At 37.0% G+C, this 24830-nt stretch overlaps 1 protein-coding gene across 6 annotated transcripts; it reads right to left on the minus strand.

Moving 5' to 3' along the window:
* Positions 1-543: 543 nt before the first annotated feature.
* LOC109097936 (UDP-glucose:glycoprotein glucosyltransferase 1-like) lies at positions 544-24830 on the minus strand. Of its 6 annotated transcripts, XM_042718736.1 has the most exons (41): positions 24679-24830; positions 23695-23833; positions 23520-23599; positions 23118-23248; positions 22909-23021; positions 22130-22304; positions 21926-22022; positions 21730-21811; positions 21518-21618; positions 20818-20917; positions 19899-19959; positions 18989-19080; positions 18650-18800; positions 18451-18570; positions 18239-18324; positions 17839-17974; positions 17581-17712; positions 17166-17330; positions 14790-14910; positions 14156-14254; positions 13337-13360; positions 12091-12185; positions 11109-11315; positions 10824-10955; positions 10610-10740; positions 9106-9201; positions 8922-9024; positions 8434-8513; positions 8027-8216; positions 7064-7222; positions 6892-6977; positions 6710-6794; positions 5963-6051; positions 5774-5878; positions 4913-4997; positions 4131-4313; positions 3534-3694; positions 3120-3234; positions 2918-3034; positions 2641-2806; positions 544-2139 (listed from the first exon to the last, which is right to left on the minus strand). In XM_042718736.1, the coding sequence occupies exons 1-41, from the start codon at positions 24737-24739 to the stop codon at positions 2114-2116; spliced, it is 4677 nt and encodes a 1558-aa protein (XP_042574670.1). In that variant the 5' UTR covers positions 24740-24830; the 3' UTR covers positions 544-2113. The 6 variants fall into 6 exon arrangements, with proteins under 6 accessions (XP_042574670.1, XP_042574671.1, XP_042574666.1 ...); XM_042718737.1 differs by lacking the exon at positions 13337-13360; XM_042718732.1 differs by having other exon boundaries at positions 5774-6051.

Consider the following 24830-nt stretch of genomic DNA (forward strand, 5'->3'; position numbering starts at 1 on the left):
TTAATGCAGATACGAGATATAATGTCTAAATAACAAGAAATTGCATCATAAATATGAGAGAGCTGCAACAAGATCTAAAGTTTCAAATATAGGCAAACTTTATATGCGCTTAATAAAATTAGCTTACAATGACATATGACAATATATGACACTAAATCTGCAATAATGTCTTGAGAAGGCACAGTAAGTGCTGGAAAAACGAACCATTTCTCATATATTCCTTTTATTTGCATCTGTCCATGCAAAGGCTGAAGAAATGTTTGGTTTTACTTGTGCTTAAAAGTTTTATTCCAGTTTTATGATAAACTATGGGACGTTTTAGTGCCAGAGACAGAGCATCTAAAATAAAGGTAATAATCATCATTCTCTCTATATATATTATTGTCATAGTTTCACTACTGGATTGTGCTGCCATCATTTGGTAGAATAATGCATTGCAATGAGTGGACTTTTTCTCTTTCTAAAAGTAGTGGAAAGAAAACTATTTTTAAGAAATAGTAATAATAATATAATTATTAGCTGCAGATTGTAAAAAAATAAACATTTTCTATTTGGTACATCTTTTATTACAAAATATTGTCATCCCACAATTAATCTTACAGTAATTCCAAAGCATCATAGTATTGATTAAATCAGTAATATTCCCCATATTAAGTGTACTCAGTAAAAGAACAGTAGATAAACCACAAGACACTGTATTTTACCTCTCAGACAAAATGATGCAGAAGGCACTGTACAAGCTTCACTTTTCTTTTCACTTTAAAACCTGACATTATACAGACTCTAGGATCTATTGGCGATTTCCATGTAATATTTCCAGGTAATAACCAGAAATGAAAAGTGTGCACATATCTATATTGCTTAAATGCAAAAAAAAAAAAAGCCCCAGCCCATGGTTTATGATTAAATGTTTGAAATTAGTGGTCATTCTCAAACCTATAAAAGCATTACCACAGAAATGGACATGAAAAAAACCTGGACAAAGCAACCACATTAATGACTTATTGAAATCCAGTGATACTAAAAGAAAACAAACAAAAAGTACATTTAAACAACCTGTAAATACCTGCTAGCAGCTTCTCTGAAGGAAGTTGGTGTTTTTCCACCCTCGTAATCTTCTGAAGACATCTTTCTAATCTTGTAGGCCTAAAAGGACCATTGACTGAGTTTCATTAACTGACTTTCATTATGAATCATTTTAATGTGGAGTAACCAAGAACCAACATTAGGCTGTGACAACACTACTGGAGCTTTTCAATGCCCACTGAGATTTTTCAGTAAATTAAAATGTCCTTCTGCGGAATGAAAAAAAATTATTTAGCTGTGACTAAATCGACCGAATAGATTGTTCCAGAGTTAAAAAGGTCTTTTGATGCGTCTCTTTGAAGAGGGATGTGATTTTAACATTTTCGTAAAACTAATCTGCTGTATGGAAACACCACTTTCAGAATCACAAAAACAGACTAGCGCTGGCTGGTTTACATAAAGATGAATCTGAATTTTTAAATGGAGCCTCTAACTGAACTGTGATGTGTCACAGGAAATGATCTGTGTTTTAAAGTCGAACTATTATGACATCACTTTGTTGCCATGGCATTTCAACGCCATGGGTGGCTTTTAAAAGAACAGTCTGCATGTCGTCTTTCATGATTTAATAATCATTTGCATGAGAGCGAGTTACAGAGGGACATTTATCAAATCTGCTTTAATATTAAAACTGCGCACATGCAGTTGCTCGTTCAATTATGTTATTCCCTATGGTACTACCTCAACCAGTCGAGACTGCGCTAGCTTTTTTAATTTTTTTTTTTTTGCTCTAGTGGAAATGGCATTGTTTATGGCATATGTAAGGCCCAGAGTGTTGTAGGGGGTTAAATATCAGAAGTGCCTGGATAGAGGAGATGTCCTCTGCTCGTGTCGTTTACCCAGAACCCCAACACGTCCACAAGCATTCAGATACTGTACAAAAGAGGGAATTCTGTATTAATTCTGTTCAAGTCAAGTTCAGCACGAATGTCAACCCATTCCTGGAGGATAGGCTTGGTTTAAAAAGGGTGAAGAAAAGATGACTCTTTGAACAGAGTCCCCTGTTCTTCAGTCGCAGAGCCTCAGCTCAAAGCTCTGAGTGTGTGTCACCACCTAACAGAGAGAAAGAGCAGAAAGAGACTCAAAATAAGCAAATAATTATAAAAAGCTACTCAGCATTTTGCACGATTAGGCTAAACTTTGGTGTTCTAAGGAGACTTTTTTTTGTTTTTTGTAACTAGAGATATTAGATAAGAAAAAAACTAGACATTAGATAAACTGTTAATTAATTAACTATACAGGTTTGTCCCAGCTCAGAGATCTCGACCTTCTCAACTGTATCCTCCGATTTAAAATCATACACTATTATTTAAAAGTCTGAAGTCAGTAAAATATATATATATATATATATATATATATATATATATATATATATATATATATATATATATATATATATATATATATATATATATATATATATATATATATATATGTATGAACAACATATCTAGTCCTATTTTGAACCATAATTGTGGAAAGTGCCATTCAACAGGTTAAAACATCACAGTGACATTCACTAACACAAACAGGAAAAGGACAGATTGGTTTCACCTGGGTGTTTTCTGTCTGTTTGCTGATAGCTGTCTGTGGTGCCTCTCTCTTTCTCTTCCAGGAAATTGTTGTAGATTCTCTTTATCTCCTGGTCATAGTCGCTCCACTCAGCTACTATACGCACAGCAGCCTGCAGCTTGGGCTCTTTTGTCTGTGGATTATTGCACTAAGACAGACAAATACAAAGTGTTAATTACTGACAAAAAACAAACATGAAAATCAAACCAATTGTTTTGACAAATTCACAACCGTTGTGTGCAGAGAGCAACTGACTTACCAGATCTATAGTCTTGGCTTTCTTTTTAGATGCATCATCACACCAGGTCTCACACCAAAGCCACTCCTGAGGAAGTGACTTTATTGGCACCTGATGGATCATGTTGTTGGGCAGATCCTGAGAGAGGAAAACACATCATCAATGAGGAGCCCAAATGAGGAGCCCAGTGAAAAGGCTTTCTGTGAAGGAAAGAACATCCCACCTGGTCCAGGTTGGACAGGCTGTTGGGGTCCTGACTCAGACCCTGGTACTGGCCTCTCAGTCTGTCTCCAGCTGCGATCTTCCTGAACTTCTTCAAATCGACCACATATAGAGCACTGGGGAGCACACAAAATCAAATCAAGTCACGTTGATCTATATAGAGCTTTATACAGATTGTTTCAAAGCAGCTTCACAGCAATAAACAGGAAAATAACATTTTTCAGTTACGAAACAAATTCAATTTCAACTGCAAAGCAGTTTTACAGTAGACAAATCATTTGATGTACTGGATCTTATGACTCTACTGCGGCATTTTAAATGGAAAAAATTGGGTTGTTTGGTATGAATCATCTTTTATCATTAAAAATGAGGTAGACAAAAATGCCAGACAACAATATTAGCAAACCATTCTTACCTGATGTGGTATTTACGTCCGGCCAAGTGACTGGCCCAGTAGCCAGACGTCCAGAAACGGTATCCATCCATCTCTCTTCGGCTCTCACAGAAAGGCGTGTAACCGTACGGCGCTCCCTCCAGATCGAAGTCCCGCAGCTCCTTCAGGTCTGTGCGAACTATCTGTAGGAAAAAGCACAGCAACAACATCTGTCAATCCTAGACGGTGTGTCTTTGTATTCACAGACAAAAGAAAGCAATAGCTGGAAATGGAATCAGGACATGATATGGTCAGATGAAAACCTGCATTGCCATGAAGAAACTAAATCTTAAAAATTTTTTATTTATTGTTGTTTATATTTAATCTTCAGCTGTATTTTTCTTTACCCAGAGGTGGCAGCAGTGTATCATCAGATGTTTAATGTGCATGCTGCCCTCTCCAGTTTGCATAACAAACACCTCGCATTACAACTACTTCTGTGCAGTTCCAGTGACTACAAATGGGTGATCTGTCTGTACATAGACTTTGGAAAATAAATCTCATAAGAGCATGCTTGTGCTTAGTGCTCACTAGAGACAGGATTTCATGCCACACAACTGCACTGCTCTGTTTTTGTACCTGATCCGCATCTACAAACAGGATCTTGTCCACAGCCAGGGGGAAGAGCACATCGAGGAACAGGATCTTATATCCCCAGATGATCCTTTGCTTTTCCGTCTGCTGGTGAAGCCAGCGTGGCCATTTATACTGTACCAACTCATACTGGAAACCATACTTCTCTGCCATATACGGAATAAACTCCTACAAAAAGATAGACAAAAATATTTAACACTACTGTAATTGTTAATATGAATTTATTAAGTAAGGATGCAGTAAACTAACAGTATAACATTACAAAATATTTCCATTTCAAATAAATCCTATTCTTTTAGACATTTTATTTATCAAAGAATCATGAAAAAAGCATCATGGTTTACACAATAATATTAAACAGAACAATTGTTTGCAATACTAATAAAGTTAAGAAATCTTTTTTTGAGCACCAAATTGGCATATTATTATGATTTCTGAAGGATCATGTGACACTGGAGTAATGGCTACTGACATAAATAACATAAATATAAAATATATTAGCTAAAATGCATAAATGCATTTTAAATCCTATTTTAAATAGAAAATAATATATATTTTGTAATACGGCTGCATTTATTTGTCAAATGCAGTATAAACAGCAATATTGTGAAATATACATATTTTTAAAAAAAAATCTATTTAATAGATTTAATTATTTGATGGCAAATCCAAATTGTTGAAAACAAAATATAATATACATTACATAAAATATATACAACATAAGGGTCTGGTAACAGTGCCATCATGTCAAATCTCGAATCCAGTACCTTAAAAGTAGGAGACAGGTAGTTTTTGAGGAACCAGAACTTGACGGGTGTCTTGGTGTGTTTGAGCACAGACATCATCATTATCCTGCAGAGACAGAGAGAGGCCAAAGCTCAACACAGAGTGCCTGCAGTGACAGGCCGCAGAAGAGTTATGCGAGTGACCTTCTAAACTGAGCTGCATTACACAACCAATAACATTGCCGCTAATAAGACATAGCAAGTCACAGAGATCAGCATTTAAAAACAGGCCTAAACAGAACTATATACGAGGAGGAAAATGTCACAAAAAGTCAAGATGTGACCCAAGCCAGGCGGTCATGTAAAAGTTATTGCATTTTCTTAATATGTGAAATTAGAAGATGTATGTGTGTCATTTTTCAATTTCACATAGGGATATACACAAGAGGACTTTTCAGTATTACATGTCAAAACTGTAGCCATCTCTGCTGCACAAGAATAATATTAAAGTCATATATTTGTCATAGCACAAATGTCATGATTCATTTGAAAACACGAACAGAGCTCTATTCTAATATATTTTGTCTATGAAAACAACGACAGTCCTGACCACTTGTACATTTGATGAACAGAAATATATTGGTTATGCTGAACAGGCCAGCAGTTTATGAATATTAAAATAATCAAGCTATGGCATTCACAACTACTTTAATATATTTTCATGAATGATCTGTTAAGCTGTTATATGTTTATGTAATCGGTCAAAATTGATGTTGTCTTTTTCTGATGCCATTATATATACAATATCAGTGTATTCAAGAAACCAAATATTTTCTTCACGTTTACAGTAATATTCATTAGCAATGCTGTCACTGTTAAATCCAACTGAAAGCAGCTGTTTACCTGAGGAACCTCTCATACAGGTGACCAGAGGCCACAGAAAAAATGTTAATGACACCATCTTTCTCCTGTTTGGGTTCTTCTGGCTTTGAACCTCCAGTAAAACCTCTGAAAGAGATAAAGAAAGAACCATTAACAGACAAATACTGTAAGTGAGAGCTACAGTAGAACTCAACAGGCAATGCTTTGTACCTGGTTATAGATGTCCAGAATCCAGAGTCGTTCTCATGGCTATCATCACTAAGAAGTTCCTCTTTCATCATATCAGGCTTTTTCTGCACCTGCAAACATGATATAGGGCTACAGAATCTATGTATGAAATAATAACTTCTTAGTAGGATGTTTAATATATCCTAAAATATCCTTTGTTATAGGGAATGCAAAATGCAAAATGCAGTTTCACAACCAGTAAGAAATATTAGGGACATTAAATATATTTCTCAATGTACCAGCGACTGGCAGGTGAAATTAATTTCGACGTGAAGTGAACACGACTGCCATCTTTTGATGAGGAAACAATAATCCAAACCCTGAGATGAGCACTGCTGCATAAACAAACACATTCCCTCTGGCCCATGCTGTATACTTAAAGCCCCAACGTGTCAAAAATTCAGATATATATAAACACACACTCATCCCAGTCCACATTCTTAATCCACCCACAGCCCCACAGGAAGCAGCAGACCTCGCATTGGACACACACCCACGCAACGGCTGACATGTGACAGCTTGTCAGATATTAAGTATATATACTGGAAAAGTAAAGACACTCTCTCGCTCTCCATCTCTCTAGTCTAGCAAAAATGGAAGGAATATCTCACACGCTCTTGTCTACAGCCACCTGAGCACATTTATCTCTGCTAATAACCTCAAACTACAGAGACAAAGACCTCGCATGTGACCTCACCCCGACACCTGATTCAGACACCCATTACTTACTTTCACTTTAATGATCTTGCTCTTGAAGTTGTTGAGGACGACGATTAAATCATCAGCTTCGGCTGGAGAGTCTGTGCCATCGTGACTGCGACAGGGGAATTAAAATAGTGAAGAGACCAATCAAGTGAAGAGACAGAAGGACATTAAGAGAGATCAACGTCTGACATGTTATAATAAGGTACCTGTAGATTTTGTAGATTTCATCCGACCTGCCTTTCCGCAGTCTGAGAATCCAAGCTCCTGGGTTTGCTTTTAGTTGGAAATAGCCCTGTTAAAGATGGATCACAATAAGCGACAATGACCTCTAAGGCAATCAGCAATTATTTCCAAAATTAATCTGTGACGTCCACTCACCAGGTTGGCCATGACGATGGTGTCGACTATGACAGGGTCGGAGGCAGTGCCCAGAGTGAACTGCAGCCCACGGGGCGGCTGACCTGTGGTTACGTCAAAACAATGACCCTCAAGTAATAAATATTCCAACTCGTACTCAGCGGCCACGACACTGTCAACCTGCAAATAAGAGGATATGACTTGAATACTAATGATTACAATAATGAATACCTGCACATCGCTTAATAAAATGTGTAATATAACACAAATAAAATTCATGTTAAAAAAATATTGGGTTTCTTGTCTGTTTTACAATAACTGTGCTTTGAAGAAAACTACTAATGCAAAGTATCAATAGCTTGATATGCATGCAGTAAAAATATATTTAAAAAGTAATATGTTAAAATAATATTGCAATTTAAAACAACTGTTTTCTATTTTAATTAATTTTGAAATGTAATTTATTCCTGTGATGGCAAAGCTGAATTTTCAGCAGCCATTCCTCTAGTCTTCAGTGTCACATGATCCTTCAGAAATCATTTTAATGCTGATTTAGTACTTAGGAAACATTTCTTCTTCTTCTTATTATTATTATTATTATTATTATTTTTCAAGATTCTTTGATGAATAGAAAGTACAAAAGAACAGCATCTACTTGAAAAAAAATTGTGTGAAATTATAAATATTAATTACTGTTTTTTTATATTATGTGTATTATTATACACATTAAACCTTGGTGAATAAAGAATACATTATTTAAAAAAAATAAATAAATAAATAAAAAAAAGTTTTTGTTACATCAATAAACTGCCACAAAAGTTGGACGTATCAATAAATATAAAGTACATGAAAAGTCCATATGTATAAATGACAAGTTTATAGGTTCTCTAAACAGTTTGAATGAAATTAAATAAAATATCCAACTCTTCACCTTATTTGACCTAGATTTCATCATTAATCAATAAGAGTGATGAGGATTCCTACCTCTTCAAGGTAGATGTTATCAAGATCATAGCGTGTGTGGACAGACTCAACCATCCAGCTCTCGGGGGTGTTGAGGTTGAGAGTAAACAACAGCGACTGTGGCATATCCAAGAATTTAGCCATCGGACCAGGAGCAAAGCTGCTATCTGCCATAAACGAAACCTCCGGCTCCAAAACATATCGATAAAAACTGAGGAGAAAAAATGGTTTCGTTTTAACAGAAACAAGAAAAGATATTTTAAAGCATAAGCTAGCCTAAAACAATAATGTAGCACTCCAGAGTAAATTACGTCTTGTCATGCCCCATGTTATTGCAGCCTGTAAAAATATTCAAGTAAACAGTGAAATGTGAAGGTGACTCTACGCTAGAGCATGTGTTCTAACAAAGACAGTGTCTCTCTTCTAACCTTTTCAGTGGGAGGTCAGAGAGCTTGGACTGGCAGTTCATGAACACTCGCAGGTTGACGTTGACCAGCTGCTTCAACACCTGAGTGGGCACACAGAAAAACAGGAAGTGACATGAGTCAAGGTAGAAACAACCAAACGAACCTGCTCTCAACGACAGCTGGTCTCAGAAACCGAGCCAACAAATGCAGACTGACTGCTGACTGACTGTACCTGTGAAATGTCACAGAGAGGGACCAGATGCCCTGCGATGACTAAATCAGGTATATACACAACATGTAGGACAAGCAGGACATGATTCTGGATCAACGTCCATTGGTCAACATTCTTAATAAATAATAATGGCTCTAATATAATCAAGGGGTCAAGGTTCGGCTGGTTAGCATGATCTAGTCCAGCCCCTGCTGGTAGATTCTGTATATAAACCATCTGGGTCCACATGTCCTACTTTTATAAGTTATGTTAAGTGAAGGTATGCAGAAGTTCTTACCAAAAGGAGGGGTGCCAGTTTCTGAGCATCTCTGGTCACTGGATCCACAACAGCTACAACATCGAAGTACACTTCTTCTTCCTTTGGTCTGATCTTTACAGCGCTGTGAAGAGAAATGAAGAGGAAGCTGACAACTGAATTCTGAGGATTTAGAGACGTCCTGTTAAGAAAAGAAGTGACTTACCTGTATCGGTCTTCTGCAAAAGTGTGCTCGATCCTTGCCTCACCTTTGGGTTGGGAGGACAGCAGGGCGTCCACCTTCATCACCAGATCACTAGCTCTAAATCACAATATATACAAAACAAACAAATTGAGGCTAAGACACAAAATCTACTTTATGCAAGTAAATGAATGCAAACAAGCTCACTTTCACGTGTTGTTGCATTCAAAGATGTCAGAACACCTTTCAGCTTGAAAAGAATTATGCTGTGCGAGACATGTGTGTAGACATGTTTATAACTAGATAGATGATTAACAATCATTTTATGAGAACAGACATTTGAACACAAATATTTCACCCCACTAAGGGGTGTGACTATGTTCTGTGACTGAATTAATATTATGAGCAATAATATTGTGATAAAATTATGGTTAGTTCAACATCAATGAAACCTTAAAATATAAATAGCATATTAGATTTAGAGTTCAAAATGTCCTGCAAAACATGATCAATCAAAACAAAAAACAAAACAAAACGAAACGAAACGAAACGAAACAAGAAAAGAATTAAATTAAATTAAAATAATTGTGTTGTTTTTATGTACTAGCATTTGACTCTATATATCTTTGAAAAATTACATTTAAATACATTTTAGCTTAATACATAAAATTTACCTAAATGTTAATATATAACTAAATATTGTATTGAGATTCAGTGCCACATTGTGTAAATTATTTAGATTAGATTCACAAAATTGATGCCACTGGAGATCAGACACTGGAAACGGTGGCAAAAAAAAAAAAAAAAAGTACTTTGTGTACAAGGTTTTATCTTTTCTGGCTAACATAGACAGAACTTAAATCAAAGAAAATATTCACAATGGGGTGAAACAAAGAATTCAAGTATTTGTGTCTGTGCTTCTCGTGGGTTTTTTTTTTTCAATGTAATAACATATATTGTATATATTGTATGCTTAATACATATATAACAGAAAGAGGACAAGAAACCAGATTAAAACCTGTCACCCACATGAGCACCATAGCGAACCAAATACACGTGCTAACCAAAGCCTTGTAAAAGGCAAAAATTTGCACAAACTCTCTCATAGAGGCCTAGTGTCAGATTCAAGTGCTGATAAAAACAATGACTGCCTCCTCTATTACACCCAACACTTCAATAATCAGCCCTCTAAAAGTTTACTGAGAGGATAATGAACATGGTGTCACTGTCTCAGTCTGCTCTTCCAGTAAATACACATAAAATGGCACGTTTATTACATCCCAATCTTCAAGGCAGACCGACACACTTCATTAAGAGGAAGAAATTACTGCAGAGAGTACATGTGATGGTTATGTTTAATGCACTGTAATCCTTCTACAGCTCTGACAGAAGGGCGTTCTGTACTCAAAGTGGTTTAGAGCTCTGCTATTGGTTATACAAGCAAACAGCTTATGTTATATATACTTGAACATTTGCATCAACCAATGAAAGTGTCTATAACCTGTTACACAGGATTGGTCTAGCATACCTGTCCTCCACCATGCCCAGCTGTTGAATTTTGGCCTTAATACGCTCCCCTGATGTCTTTAGGATAATGCTTTCCAGAAGCAGGAAATCATCCTGGTTGAAGATCTCCCCTTCTTCCAATGGACCAATGATCTGCAGAGAAAAACACAAAAAGCAGAATAAGAAGAGCTTTCACAGCATCAAAATTCTTGCTATAAAAAAAATGTCTAACTTACTCTTCCATTACTGATCACAGCTCTCTGGCCCTTTTGCAGTTTGAGGACATCCCGACAGTAGGCAGAGTGAGCCAACAGGAAGTTCACATTAGAGGACTCATATGCACTCTTAAACAGAGGAACATCCATGCCCTGTAGTGCAGAAAAATGCAGAAGGATCTGGTTAGATTGGTTCTATATTAAATTCTGCAGTTTAAAAGTGACATTCGCAGCAGCAATAGTGAAATAACCCAGAGCAAATAATCCATCACAACTGTAAATGAATTACAGGAGAGCTTATTTTACCCCGACAGCAAACTCTGCAATGTCACTCCCTCCGTAAAGAGCCTGTGCCGTCTCTTCTTTAGCCATTTTGGTGATGAAGTTTTTGGCATTGTTGGCGGTTTGGGTCTGCATGGCTCCCCATATGGCTCGAGCAATTAGGCTCTTCTCATTAGACGGGTTCTCGCTGGGATTATTGATCACTCCTAATCGTACATTATTACTGGTTTTCTAAATTAAAGAAAAAAAGAAAAAAAAAGACATCAAATTATGATTAGTTTAGACTTGTTTTTTTTCCCCACTCTTATCACACACATTTAAAGATTAAAGCTGTTATGTAAACATAAATATAAATATTTTAGAGCTGATATAGAAATATTTATAAATCGCATACTATGTTTAGTGTTTGAAATATCCAGTGTTGTTATTAAATAAAATAAAAAAAAAAGTTTTAGATTTAATTGAAATGAAAGCAAAATAAAATAAAAATATTAGATAAACATGTTAAGAAAATATTAGAATGTTGTTTAAGAAAATGATCAATGTTGTTATAAATCTGAAATGGGTTCAAGTACTACAATAAGTAAAACTAATTCTTAAAATAAAATAAAAAAAGCAATAACATAACATAACATAACATAACATAACATAACATAACATAACAAGCAGTAAGGAACAAAGCTATATGTGTACTGGTTTATGTTTTTATGTACATACATATTTTATTATTAATTATATTCAAATATGTATATAAAGCTTTATAATAATTACATACATTTTTATAAATATTGATATACTAATACTGTAGTGCGATTTGCTACTTTGTGTGAATACATTTAGATTAGATTCACAAACAAGGGTAGTAAAAATATAACAAAATTGACAGTAAATGTCTTCTATTCATCAGACAGAACGCTGTTGCAAAAAGTTAATTTTGTGCACTGCGTATGAGGTTTTATCTTTTACAGCTAACTTTGACGGAACTGGCTCAGTGACATTGTCCTACCATGTGACGTATAGCATCGTACAGCAGCTGTCGTCCCGAGGGCTGGTCAAAGTCTCCCACTACCCAGAAAGTCACTGGACGGATGATGCCATCATCTGCAAGTCAGACAAGGACAGACACACGGGCTGAAGAAAATTACACAGCCGAGACATGCGGTTTCCTCATGCAATCTAAAAAGGTGAGTGAAAATGATGTGAGGAACTGAAAGCATTCTTAGATTTTAACAGTCAAAAAAGGAGAGATGTATCTGAAGTGCACACAAAGACAGACAGGCAATTTCAACCTAGATATAAACCTGTAAACATCTGTAAAAGAAAGATATTACAGGGGACCACAGGATAGAAAGAGAATCTCTTTCATCCATCACACACTGACAGTTCTGACAGATGACAAATGCACAGCTGTGCTTAAATCAATAGCAAGCTTCAGACAACTTCTTCACTTGGTTAAAGGAAAACAACAACAATCATAATACACTAATCTTAAAAACTGCAGACACACTTAAAAAGGAATATTCTGGGACATTTACAACTTTAGCTATCAATATCATCAGTGGCATACTGTCAATTACCACAGAAAATAATTAAGTGTTGTCCCTCAGTATATTTTGAACAACAAACACTCATTCAGAGAAATGCACTTGGTTTATAATGAAAGTCTAGCAGGCCAGAGAATTTAAGAATATGAGGCTTGTATTTCAGTTGAAGAGCCAACGTTATATTTGTCTGAATTGTCCTTTTGAGGTTGGACTGCTTTTCTAGATGAACAAAATTCTGATGTAATTTCACTTCTATATATTACGTCACATCCCTTCATACTTTCATCCTGGTATCCTTGCATCACACACACTGAGCCTAAGAGAACCTGTACTTTTAAAACAGTGTGACAGAAAAATAGACATTTTAAATATTTATAGATATTTATTCAAAGTAGTTGCACACTGACCTGCTAGGCTTCCATTATAAGTGTATTCCTGTAAATGCATTCCCATTTGTGTACACAAACTAAGAGACAGAGTCAAAGTTAGCCTATTTCCTGTGCTAATCGACAGCATGCTGCAGATTTTGTACACAGACATTAAGTTTTAAATAACCCAGAATATTCCTTCAAGCAACAGAGAGTGTTATGTTAATGATGTCAATGTAGGCGTTTTCTAACAATATTTGCACTCGGTACTGTATGTTTAGATGAGATCTATGGGAAGTGGGCAGTCAGTTAAGTGAGTATAAGAGCTCAAGGCAATTACCAGAAGCATCCCTGGTTGACATCCCTGAAATCAGCATTCAAGTAACACAAATAAAAGCAGACAGATATATTTAGTGGAACACAGACAATTTTTGGTGTCTAAAGCCAGGTGTACACTGCGATTTTTTTGTGTTTCCTGTCAGATTATATAATGAAATTTTGGCTAATGGACAAAACTGATTGTACAACATTAAATATCTTTCATGTCAGACTGTGTGATATACATGTCAGCCAAGTCTTTGGTTATTACTGGGCCATTTAAATCACCAATCCATGTTAGTCATCTTCATTTGCATTTGACTGCTGATTCTCTAAAGCAAACTGAAGGACATTTTTAAATTATAATGCAAATGAAACACTAAATACTGAGATATTTGTTGCATATAATATACACAAGCTAGTATCAACTACTTTTTCCTCGCTGAGAATGTCATACTTATCAAACCAAGGGCCAGATTTACTAAGATTTGCGATATTTCATTTTTAGTATTTTCACCATTATTTAACATCCAACAAACGCAGTATTGTCAGAAGATCACTGACAGAATTTTCCACTCCCATCACTGCTTTTAAGGGATTTCGGTCTCATGCTAATTTGCCCTGTTTAGTAAATCTGGCAGTAAGACAAATATCTTTGACAACTTCTAAAATTTGATTTAGTTTGCCAAAATGGCAGTGTGCACCTAACGTAAGATGGACAGAACAACCAGAAATTATACACTTCAGAAAGGTCCCACAGAGAAACCCTCACTTTGTTCATATATCAGCAGGTTGGAGGAATTGTGTTTCTTGTGGAGATCAATAGCAGCAATCACCTCACCTTTCTTTGTCATGTAATTCATGCTGTTGGCCACTGCTGCGTTCTTGTCTTTGGTGTCCAGAAAGAGGAAACGTGCATATTCGTCGATAAAATGATTGTCTGGAAAAGAAAAGACAATTGGAGGTCAGGTGATGGCAAACACTTGGGAAGAAAATGATAATAAGGTTGTGCTTTGTTCTCTGTTAGAGGTTCATTCCCATTCATAATTGAATCCAACCAAAGCCATTTCAAATGCAGCTATTTCTAAACATGGAGTGCTATTTGAGTTCAGATTGAAATGGGTCTTTTTCTCAGCTTCCTGAAAGACTGCAAATATGCTATTCAAAAGCTATTAAAATTCAGTTTCAAATTCCTTGCAAAAACAAAGCAGTTTATGAATATCATTGCCGCAGTCTCATTTGTACGTCTTTGTATATAAATGGGCTATCAAGAACAAACAAGACATTTAGCACAGAATTCACAATGAGGCAGATATTCAATCCCGAGAGCATGTGAGAGCGTACGTGTTGTATATCTCAAACTAGCTCGTTTACCGGAAGAAAAGCTATTTAAGATTCAATAGAAAAAAAATGGGGAGCAGCAAAACACTGAAAAAGCACAATTTTGTTATGAACCCAATCAGACAAGAACTCACTGGTGGCAGAAAGGTCCAGATAATTCCTGTTGGTGCTCAGGATTCTGGAATTGATTCGTGGGACCACATTGGGCTGATTCATGATAAAATCCACTACATCATGGTCACTGTTCAGTTCACCCTGAAAAGATCATAAGAGTTATTTCAAAAGATGACACTGAAAATAAATAACCCTAAACTGTCATTCAAATAAATGAAAAAATAAATATCATTCATACATTCATACATACATACATACACACACACACACACATACACACACACAGAGTGGTGAACCTTCCCAGGAGTGGCCGGCCTACCAAAATTACTCCAGGAGGAGGTCATAAAAGAACTGAGAACAACATGTAAAGAACAGCAGGTCTCACTTGCCTCAATTAAGGTCAGTGCTCATGATTTAACAAGAAAGAGACTGGGCAAAAATGACATCCATGGGAGAGTTCCAAGGCAAAAGCCATTGCTGACCAAAAAGAACAGAAAGGCTCATCTCACATTTATTTATACAGTGCAGAGAAAATATTTTTGCACCCTTCCTATTTTTTGTTTTATTTTTTGCATATTTGTCACACTTAAAAGACTCAGATCATCAAACTAATTGTAATATTACACAAAGTTAATGCAAGCAAAAAAAAATTCCAGTTTTTAAATGACGATTTCATTTATTAAGGGAAAAAAGCTGCCAGAGCTGTTGAATCAAGAAATCACTTAAATAGAACCTGTCTGACAAAGTGAAGCATGCTTAATTAAAGAGCAACACATCATGTCGTGATATAAAGAAATTCAAGAATAGAGGAGAAACAAAATAGTTGACATGTATCAGTGTGGAAAGGGTTATAAAGCCATTCCTAAGTCTTTGGGACTTCAGCGAACCATGGTCAGAGCCATTATCTACAAATTAAGAAAACTTGGAACAGTGGTGAACCTTCCCAGGAGTGGCCGGCCTACCAAAATTACTCCAAGAGCGCAACAACAACTCATCCAGGAGGTCATAAAAGAACCCAAAACAACATCTAAAGAACTGCAGGCCTCACCTGCCTCAAATTAAGGTCAGTGTTCATGATCCAACAAGAAAGAGACAGGTCAAAAAACGGCATTCATGGGAGAGTTCCAAGGCAAAACCCATTGCTGACCAAAAAGAACAGAAAGGCTCGTCTCACATTTGCCAATAAATATCTTGATTATCCTCAAGATTTTTGGGCAAATATTCTGTTGACTGATGAGACAAAAGTTAAACTTTTTGAAAGGTGTGTGTCCCATTACATCTGGTGTAAAACCTATACAAAATTTCATAAAAAGAACATCATACCAGCAGTCAAATATGGTGATGGTAGTGTGATGTCAGGGACTACTTTGCAGCTTCAGGACCTGGATGACTTGCCATAATTAATGGAACTATGAATTCTGCACTTTATCAGAAAATCCTGAAGGAGAATGTCCGGCCGTCAGTTTGTGACCTCAAGCTCAAGTGCACTTGGGTTATGCAGCAGCACAGTGATACCAAACACACCAGCAAGTCCACCTCTGAATGGCTCAAGAAAAATAATATGAAGGTTTGGAGCAGCCAAATCAAAGTCCAGACTTAAATCTGATTGAGATGCTGTGGCATGACCTTAAACAGTCCTTTCATGCTTGAAAACCCTCCAATGTGGCTGAATTAAAACAATTCCGCAAAGAAGAGTGGGCCAAAATTCCACCACAGCGATGTGAAAGACTCATTGCCAGTTATTGCAAACGCTTGATTGCAGTTGTTGCTGCAAAGGGTGGCACAACCAGTTATAAGATTTAGGGGGCAATTACTTTTTCACATAGTGCCAGGCAGGTTTGGACAGCTTTTTTCCCCTTAATCTATGAAATCATCATTTCAAAACTGCATTTTGTATTTACTCATGTTATCTTTGTGTAATATTAAAATTTGTTTGATCTGAATCTTTTAAGTGTGACAAATATACAAAAAAAAAAAAAAAAAAAAAACACGGAAGGGGGCAAAAAACTTTTCACGGCGCTGTATATAGTGTGTGTTTTAATTTTTTTATATATACTGTACACACCTGCAGTATCACTGCAATATGGATGTGGATTTATGTAATGAGTATTACTTTCCTTTTTATGTATTGTATCTATTGCAGAATCCTAACTGGCAATAACAACTTATTACATAATATATATTTACAATAAATGTATCAATTAATCATGCAAGACTACAGAGTGCATGACACCTTAACTACTCTGTGAAATGAGTTCTTCCACTAAAGCTGGTCTGGAAGACAGACAGATCTATTTGATGGTTTTTTTTTAGGAAGAGTGCAATGATATAATGTGTTACTTTTTAACCCAAAAGGACACCATAGAGACTATGGGTGACAGACATGCAATTCTCACCAGGTAGACTGTGCGCTGAAAATAACTGGTGGTCTCTAGGATCTTGTGCATGACGACTGTCTCTAGTTCATCTGGGTCTAACTGCTCACGTTGTAAAGGCATTCCATTATACAACACCACAGGCAATGGGCCAACCCCAGTCTGCTCATAATATGCCTTTCCCTCCTGTGGAGACATAGAAGATATGACCTCAATAAGGGTTATGGGTACTGGGAGACACAAAGAGCTTTTAGCACAGGAACCACCTCTGGCTGACAGTTACATCCTTAATCTCTACAGTTGATAAAAAAAAAAACTACTTTTAAAAAATTACCTCATCCACAATATTGTGTCTATTTTGGCAAGAATATGACATCTGAGATGGAGTACTGCTGAAATATTCAAAGCACACACATTAGGAAGACAAATCCCTCACTTTTCTGTTGTTGTCGTAGGCAGAGTCAGGCCCCAGGATGCTGCTGATCTCTACATAGGGATATCTCTTCTCCAACACACCCACCACATGTTCCACCTTCAGTTTGCCTCCACTGGGAACTCGGTTAAACATCTGAAAGACATATCAAAAATTATTTTCTTGAAAAGTTTTAAGGCAAATCGATATCCAGTATGCTCCTAAACAAAATCCACCACTAAATTGGTGTTGTATGAAGCACTGGTGATGTTGCTGACTTACAGATATGATGGCATCGAAGGCCATCTGGCTGTCAACATCGTCAGCGATGTAGTTGAAAGCTCGAAGTAAAGCCACACCAGCATCCTGCATCCCATCAACCTCATCAGAATCATTCACCACAAACACCACTCCAATCCTGCAGACAGACGGAAACACAGAAATCATCAGAGAAAGACACAATAACTACACAGGTTACAGAGTTGACCAACCATTCAAGTCTGTGTGTTAATGCCTTTATTATAGATTGAGAGATGCTGAAAAAGTTAAATGAAGGGGTGAGAATGGCACAAGAAACTGAACAGATTTGAACCTTCTTTCCTGCAGGAGCACCATGGCTCTTACGCATTGTGAAACATTAATCATGTTTTTGTAATAATGTTCAGTCTATATTCAGATTGACCTGAGTGGGATGTTGTTGCTGTAAAACATCTCAGCCACGCTGATCAGCTCTGCTGTGTTCTCATGGGTTGGATCCAGAATCATCACCTGTCAGAATAACACAGACAATTTTGAAATGATCCGCAGAATTCAGATCTATATGTGGGCTTTACATTGTGAACTTCTAATGTCTGAAGGAAACGGTTATATTTACACAGCACTTGCGATACTCACCAGATTATGAAAGTTTTTCCGGATCTGTCGAATGACTCCTGGAAAGGTGGGCCGCAGCAGCTCCTGCACATTAGAGGGCCAGGATGCATATCGGCCATCTGTCTCCAGGTTATTAATCCACTGGAGAAATAGAAAAAAAGGGTTTATCCTCTATTCTCTGTCCCAGAAATCAAAAAAAAAAAAAAAACACATAGCTCACGTTAACACCAGGGTTGCGGATATCCACTGCATAGTCAGAATCTGAGGGCTGAACATTAAGTTTGAGGATGTCGTGGATGTAGGGTGTGTCTATAAGCAGACTACGCAGACCCTCCATGACCCTTGCCTCATTCCTCAACAAGTCAAAAACGCTGCAAACATTTGAACAATAGTGTATCATATAGGTGATTATTAAATACTGTATTATTATTTTAGTTACATTTTTATTATTAAATGATTATTTTCAGACTTCTGCTAAGTATAAATGTAATATTTATATTTAATATATCATACATATAGAAAAAAATAAGTTAGAAAAATAAATAATCCAGCTGCTTACCTGAAAATATCCTGCACATCCAGGTCAATATGGAGTCCATTGATAAACAGAGCTGAGTCCCCTGGCTGGAGACCTAATGTTCCTTTAAAATACTAGAGGAGACATAAGAACATGAGATATTAGGTGTGACATATTCACAATTAGCCTTAATGTAACCTCCCAAGCCCCGTGGGTTGCTAATCTCTGGATGAAACATATGTTTCTGTCACTTCATAGAGCAGAACAGAAGTTGAAAGAGATGCTCAATATGATCTATAATTCAAACACACTCTTTTGAGCCTTAGGCCATTTACACTCTATATAGTCATGCTTTTATCCATGGCACTCATGTTTGTTATTCGCTAAAGGCACATGCATTAGAGCGAGGGAGCTCGTTAGAGAACCTTAAAGAGGCTCCATTCGTCAAGTTACCCAGCATGCAATTACAGTGAGGAATGAGGAGCAGGTCCGTTACACGTCCTCATTACAAGAGGCAAGAAACAGCTTTAATCACAGAAAGGACATGACCGAAACAATGAACGAAGCCACGTTTAAACTGCATTCGCCACAATCACTTCATTCATTACCTTTTCAGCGACAAAACAAACAAATGTTCCAATACAGAGGAACGTGAAAAAAAGCAAGCAGAGAGGTGGAGAGGAATGATTCTCCATTCCACTAACAACCAAAACACTTTACAACTGATGTTCTTTCATTTTAAACATAGGTTTTAATATATGGGAAGAAAGAATCATTGTGAGACTTTGTCTTGACTTTTCTTGGTGAGTTATGAGGCATAAAACAAAGACTCGTCTGGGGCTCTTCTTTGAGTCCATTATCTCAGCGGTGCAGCAAAAAAACGTAGTGAATGAGAATACCTGCTGACGCCACAGCTTTGAGAACATGAAAAAAGGACAATGGTAGCCCTCACCTTTTGATTTTCCTCAATCTCCTTCCGGATCTCTGAATTAACAACCGTTTTTGTTATGGACCTGAGAGGGGAGAGAGAAATGTGCATGGTTATACTGAGAATGATTTATTAGTTCATCATGATGATTCATTATAATCAAATTTTGAAAGCACAGCCTACTGTAATCTGCATAAAATGTCTGCGCTGACTGTTTAAATCAACGCCGTTTAACTAGATAGAGATGAGATTGCCTTCACTGACGTCATTGCAAAAAATTTTTTTTAAAGAGTCGATGACTCAGAGCTGCAGTTAATTGCTCTGGGCGATACATGACTGCGTATTATACTCCATGATGTCAAGGATCACTTTAACAAAATTTCATTTTAGTGTGGGCGGCACATTTAAAATACATTTGCCAAAAAAAACAGCTGTGGCTGCACCGTCTGCGCCAAATAAAGCATATTATTTTCATCATAACTGCTGACAGCTCGTTTTTTACCCTTAAAGCGTTAATTAAAGCTTGGAAGGCAGTAAAGCCTCAAAACATCCAGCTCGGACTAAACTTTCTGATGACTTGAGCGGTCTGCTGCCAGGGCTTCTGAACTGAAAAGCACTTACTACTATAGAGCCAGTGAGGAATTAATGAATAAACACAGAAAAGTGGCTTTTGAAAGTGAAATAAACCATACACCACATATAAACAAGTTATGTCACACAAGGTTAAGACACAGTGTTTCCAACATCATTTTAGAGCCTTCACTGAAAGTGAAATCCTGTGCAAATTGGCAAAATCTCAGCTAATTCATAACATGTTCAATGTTATACAGTAGTGGAGTAGGATTTCAAACCAAATATATTAAATTTTTTAAATAAAGGATTTTTGTTGCTTTATCATGTCTGGTTAGGACTCAGTGTTTGTAAAGGAGAGGTGGATATTTACCTGGCTTTGGTGGGGAAGTTCTGGCTCAAATCCCTCATGACATTGAGAGTGTCCACTGAGGGAGCTGCCAGGATACGGGCGGCAGTCTGAAAGCTGAGATCTAGGAGAAGCATAAAGAGCACAGGTTATTCAAACCTGTATTTCTGCTCCTGAAATATTCAAGATCTAATTTGAAATAGCCATGACCTGTATATGGCATGCCAATTTCTCAGATTCCACATATAATGAATTTGATGTGCCAAAGCACTTTTCCAGTACCATTGGGAATAGTGCGTTCAACTGTGTGCGTGTTGGCTCAAAGGTTTTGCTAAATGTGACTAGTCTCTGATGAGTTTACCTTGATAGAGCAGTAATGAGCTCTGGGCTAGAGGGAGTTGTGTTTGACAACCACGCAAGGCCAGCAGAGCCACAGCTAATTAACAATGTGAAAAAGTTCCATTTGCATACTGTCAGAATGAGTATTGAGCTACCCGACTGCTCCTTTAGTCACAGGTAATATACTAATTGAGCTTGAAAGGCCTTGAAGTTGTGCCATTAATGTAAGTGTGCCAAATATTACAAGAGGCTATGCTACCTTAACCATGGTAAAAACACTGTAGCACACATTTCTTGTGGCCTTCGATATAAACACCTGCAGCCAACACGAATTTAATTTCAATTTTATAGATGCCAGAAGTTTCACCGATTCAACAACACTCACCTTGCATCTGCCAGACTTTAAGTGGGGCCATCTCATTGGTGCTCTCAATCAAATGCTTCCGGAGCTCCTTCAGCTGTTCCTTAAGTTCAGGATAAATGGTTCTGACAAATACAACACATGCTATCAAGATATACTGTTGTGTCATTTCAAACAAAGGGATGCATTTTAGTCAACGGAGAGCAATCTTTAATGTTTATGGAGTTTTAAATTACTTGAGCTTGCCAAACAGAAAGCCCTGGACTTCATCCACAGGATCGTTTTCACCTATTACAGTGGCATTCAAATCAGCTCCAGCTGTGAAAAGTGGAGAAAAGATAAATGAGTTAGCTAATTAGATGATACCTGTACTTAAATTATACTAACTTTCTTTCAAAGCCACAACACAAAGACTTTCGGCTGCCATCATACTTTGAACTTGTGTGTCATCTTTGGCTTTGTACTCTTGGTTTTTGATGGCCAGTTCCACTCCATATCCAGACAGGTGCACTTTACCCTTGCTGGGGTTCTGCATGGGTGACAGAGTATATGGACTTATTCATCTTAAGATGAAAAGGTAAAGAGATTCAATACAATGAAAATGATGATTAAAATACTAAAAGGTTTAATTCTCACAGACAGAAAGTGGCGTAAAACGTAAGTGATCAAGCCTTTGTTGGCTTTGGCCAGCATCAGCTGATGGAATCTGGAGAATTCTTTGGTGCCCAGCTCGGCATAAAGAATCACAACCGGTGCATCAGGACTGGCTGAGGGGAATCTGTGATCGCCTTTGAACAGGTATGGCTTGGGCCTGAAAATGAATAAATAAATACATAATGCAAAAGTCATTAAATACAAACAAAACAATATATAAATATTACAGAAAATAAATAAATAATTACAAAGTTTTGGTTGTGTTTGTTGACACTGTCAATACTTTAGTTTAAATGTATTTGGAAAAAAAGTGTAGGATTTAAGTGTTTTAATGCACTCAAGTGTTTAAGCAAAAAAAAAGTCTCTAATTAAAAAGGAAATGAAAACTGCATGCTCAGTACATATAATACAACATGAAAGTGTCTTTACGTAGATTTAGATGTCAGTCTTACTTTTAGACATGCAAAATTCTGAATTGCTAAATTATTTATGTTGCTGTGGACTGTAGAGGCATCATAGTTTCAAAAAACATTTAGTTACAGAAATTTGAAATGCTGCTTGTGTCCTGATAAGCAATATTTCCATGCATACCCAAGAGAGTACTTATTTAAAAATGGATTTTGTGAGTCACTCCAGTAGGCTTACTCATGGGTGGCAAAAGTGACATTTTTACATTTTTGGGGAACATTGGGAAATGTAAATATTTTTAATATATTTCTTAATGTTGGAGGGAGGCTACAACAGGTCTTGCTTTTACTCACCGTTCTACAGCACTATCCAGCATGACTTTAAGACTTTCTGTATCACAAGACATCTGTCCATGTACATTGAAGAATGCTTTACAGCCAGGTGGAGGAGGCTCATTAGAGGCGATCTACGCAAACAAACAGTCCAACAAACAGAGTCAAACATGATTTCTCCAGATTCACTTTACATTTACATTAAACAGCTGTGGAGAGGTCCTATTCACCTGCTGGAAGGAATAAACGGTGGATGAGTAGGCCCTCAGAGACAAAGCCAACTTCAGCAGGTTTAGCTGGACTGGGCTCAGCAGCACACTGGCTCTCTTCAGGATCAGATCGTAGTATGCCAGATCCGTGTCTGGAATATGGACAACAGTCTGGTAATCTGATTGAGCATCGACACAAATACTGGTGCTATTGGAACTATCTTCATTAACCGCAAGTAACTTTACATTATTTTTTGCATAACATACCGCAGCACAAAAGTATACATTATTTCAAAATATGATATTCAATACAACAGCACTTTCTTAAATACTAACAGCTTCATAAAAATAGGCAAACATGTTGACAAGCCTCAGCATGTCTAAAAAGTGAAAGTAAAAGATGGAATTCAGATCAAATATTACCATCATGGTCACTTTCAATATTTTGATTGGCTTCCACAAAGTCCCAGAACTTGTCCTGACTCTCTTCAGCAAGGAACTCACTGTAGAACATTATAAAGGCATCTTTTATTATTAGTAAAGTGTAGAATACAACTATATATTAAACATGCTGTCATCGTTGTGTGTTCAAGCTAACCTGGCCTCTAGCAGGAGTGGTGTAGAGGGCCATTTAGTGGTTAGTGTTGTTGTGACAGCTTTTGAGTCCCCATTGACAGAGCAGACAGAGCCCAGAGCCAGCAGTGCAGCACACAACATCCACATTTTCCCACAAAAGCCTGAGAAAATAAAACAGTTTAGTCTCTGCTTGAGGACGGGACTCACTGGTAATGGTACACCACTAATTCTAAAAAAGCTGGAGTGGTTAAACCGTAGCTATATATCGGTTAAACATTTCAAAAAGAAAGTGAAACAAACGTTGAAACGGTCCTCTTCTTATCTACATCAAATTAGAACAAACTGCCATACTTGCAAACTTTAACCATAAAACGCGTAAATATAAATCACACATGTAACCAGTCAGCCCTCATATGTTTTCCTCATGCATTTTTTGTATTTCAATTCATTTGACAGCTTGAAGAGGACAGCGCGACTTGACTCTCAGCCAATCAGAGCACTGATCGTGGACATTAAGATTAGCTTCACCAATCAGCGTTCTCATCGAGCAGGAGTTCCGGGTTCCTATTTAACTTCCTGCATTATAACGAAATCTTTCAAAGCATATTTTAGGAGGATGAATTCATTTTTAATGGCATCTAACTGGCAATCAGACCGAATTTAAATGCAGCAAAAACAATTAGTAACGTTATTTGTCTTATATAATCATAATGAGAAGGATTGCAATTCGATTTTTACAGGTTATGAGAATACGATGCGACTGAATTCAAGTACTCTTAGAACACAATAACCAAAAAATTATCTAAAAAGAAGAATCCAGCGTTTATATGAGCTCACTTCTCTGTGTAGCGCATTGGCAGTCCTTATAACTATGCAAGGATGACTAATCGCATACATTTGCTTCGACCCAGTGACTAAACGCATTAAGTGACGTGTTCATAAACACTATCATTGAAATAAATGCAACGCGACAGAATTATGCTGAGAATAAAGTAAGCAACCATACCAGCACCGGCTTCTAAACCTGCTTCGTGGGTTGCCATGTTTGGACGGTATAAGTGGTCCATCCCACGGTTCGTGTGTAAGTTCTGCTCTTTGTGCCTTTCCAAAATTATAGTTTGAAGTATATGCAAAATCACATATAATATTATAAGCGCC

This window comes from Cyprinus carpio, chromosome B2, assembly GCF_018340385.1.
Source record: "Cyprinus carpio isolate SPL01 chromosome B2, ASM1834038v1, whole genome shotgun sequence".
Taxonomy (NCBI): Eukaryota; Metazoa; Chordata; class Actinopteri; order Cypriniformes; family Cyprinidae; genus Cyprinus; species Cyprinus carpio.

What these genes read in the sequence shown, in the direction of transcription:
- LOC109097936 (XM_042718732.1), bottom strand. Translation starts at nt 24,739, where the DNA reads ATGGACCACTTATACCGTCCAAACATGGCAACCCACGAAGCAGGTTTA. An exon ending in ATAACATCTACCTTGAAGAG is followed by an intron (nt 7,223 to 8,026) that starts GTAGGAATCCTC and finishes TCTTATTTGCAG; the next exon opens with GTTGACAGTGTCGTGGCCGC. An exon ending in GGACGTAAATACCACATCAG is followed by an intron (nt 3,235 to 3,533) that starts GTAAGAATGGTT and finishes TGTGCTCCCCAG; the next exon opens with TGCTCTATATGTGGTCGATT.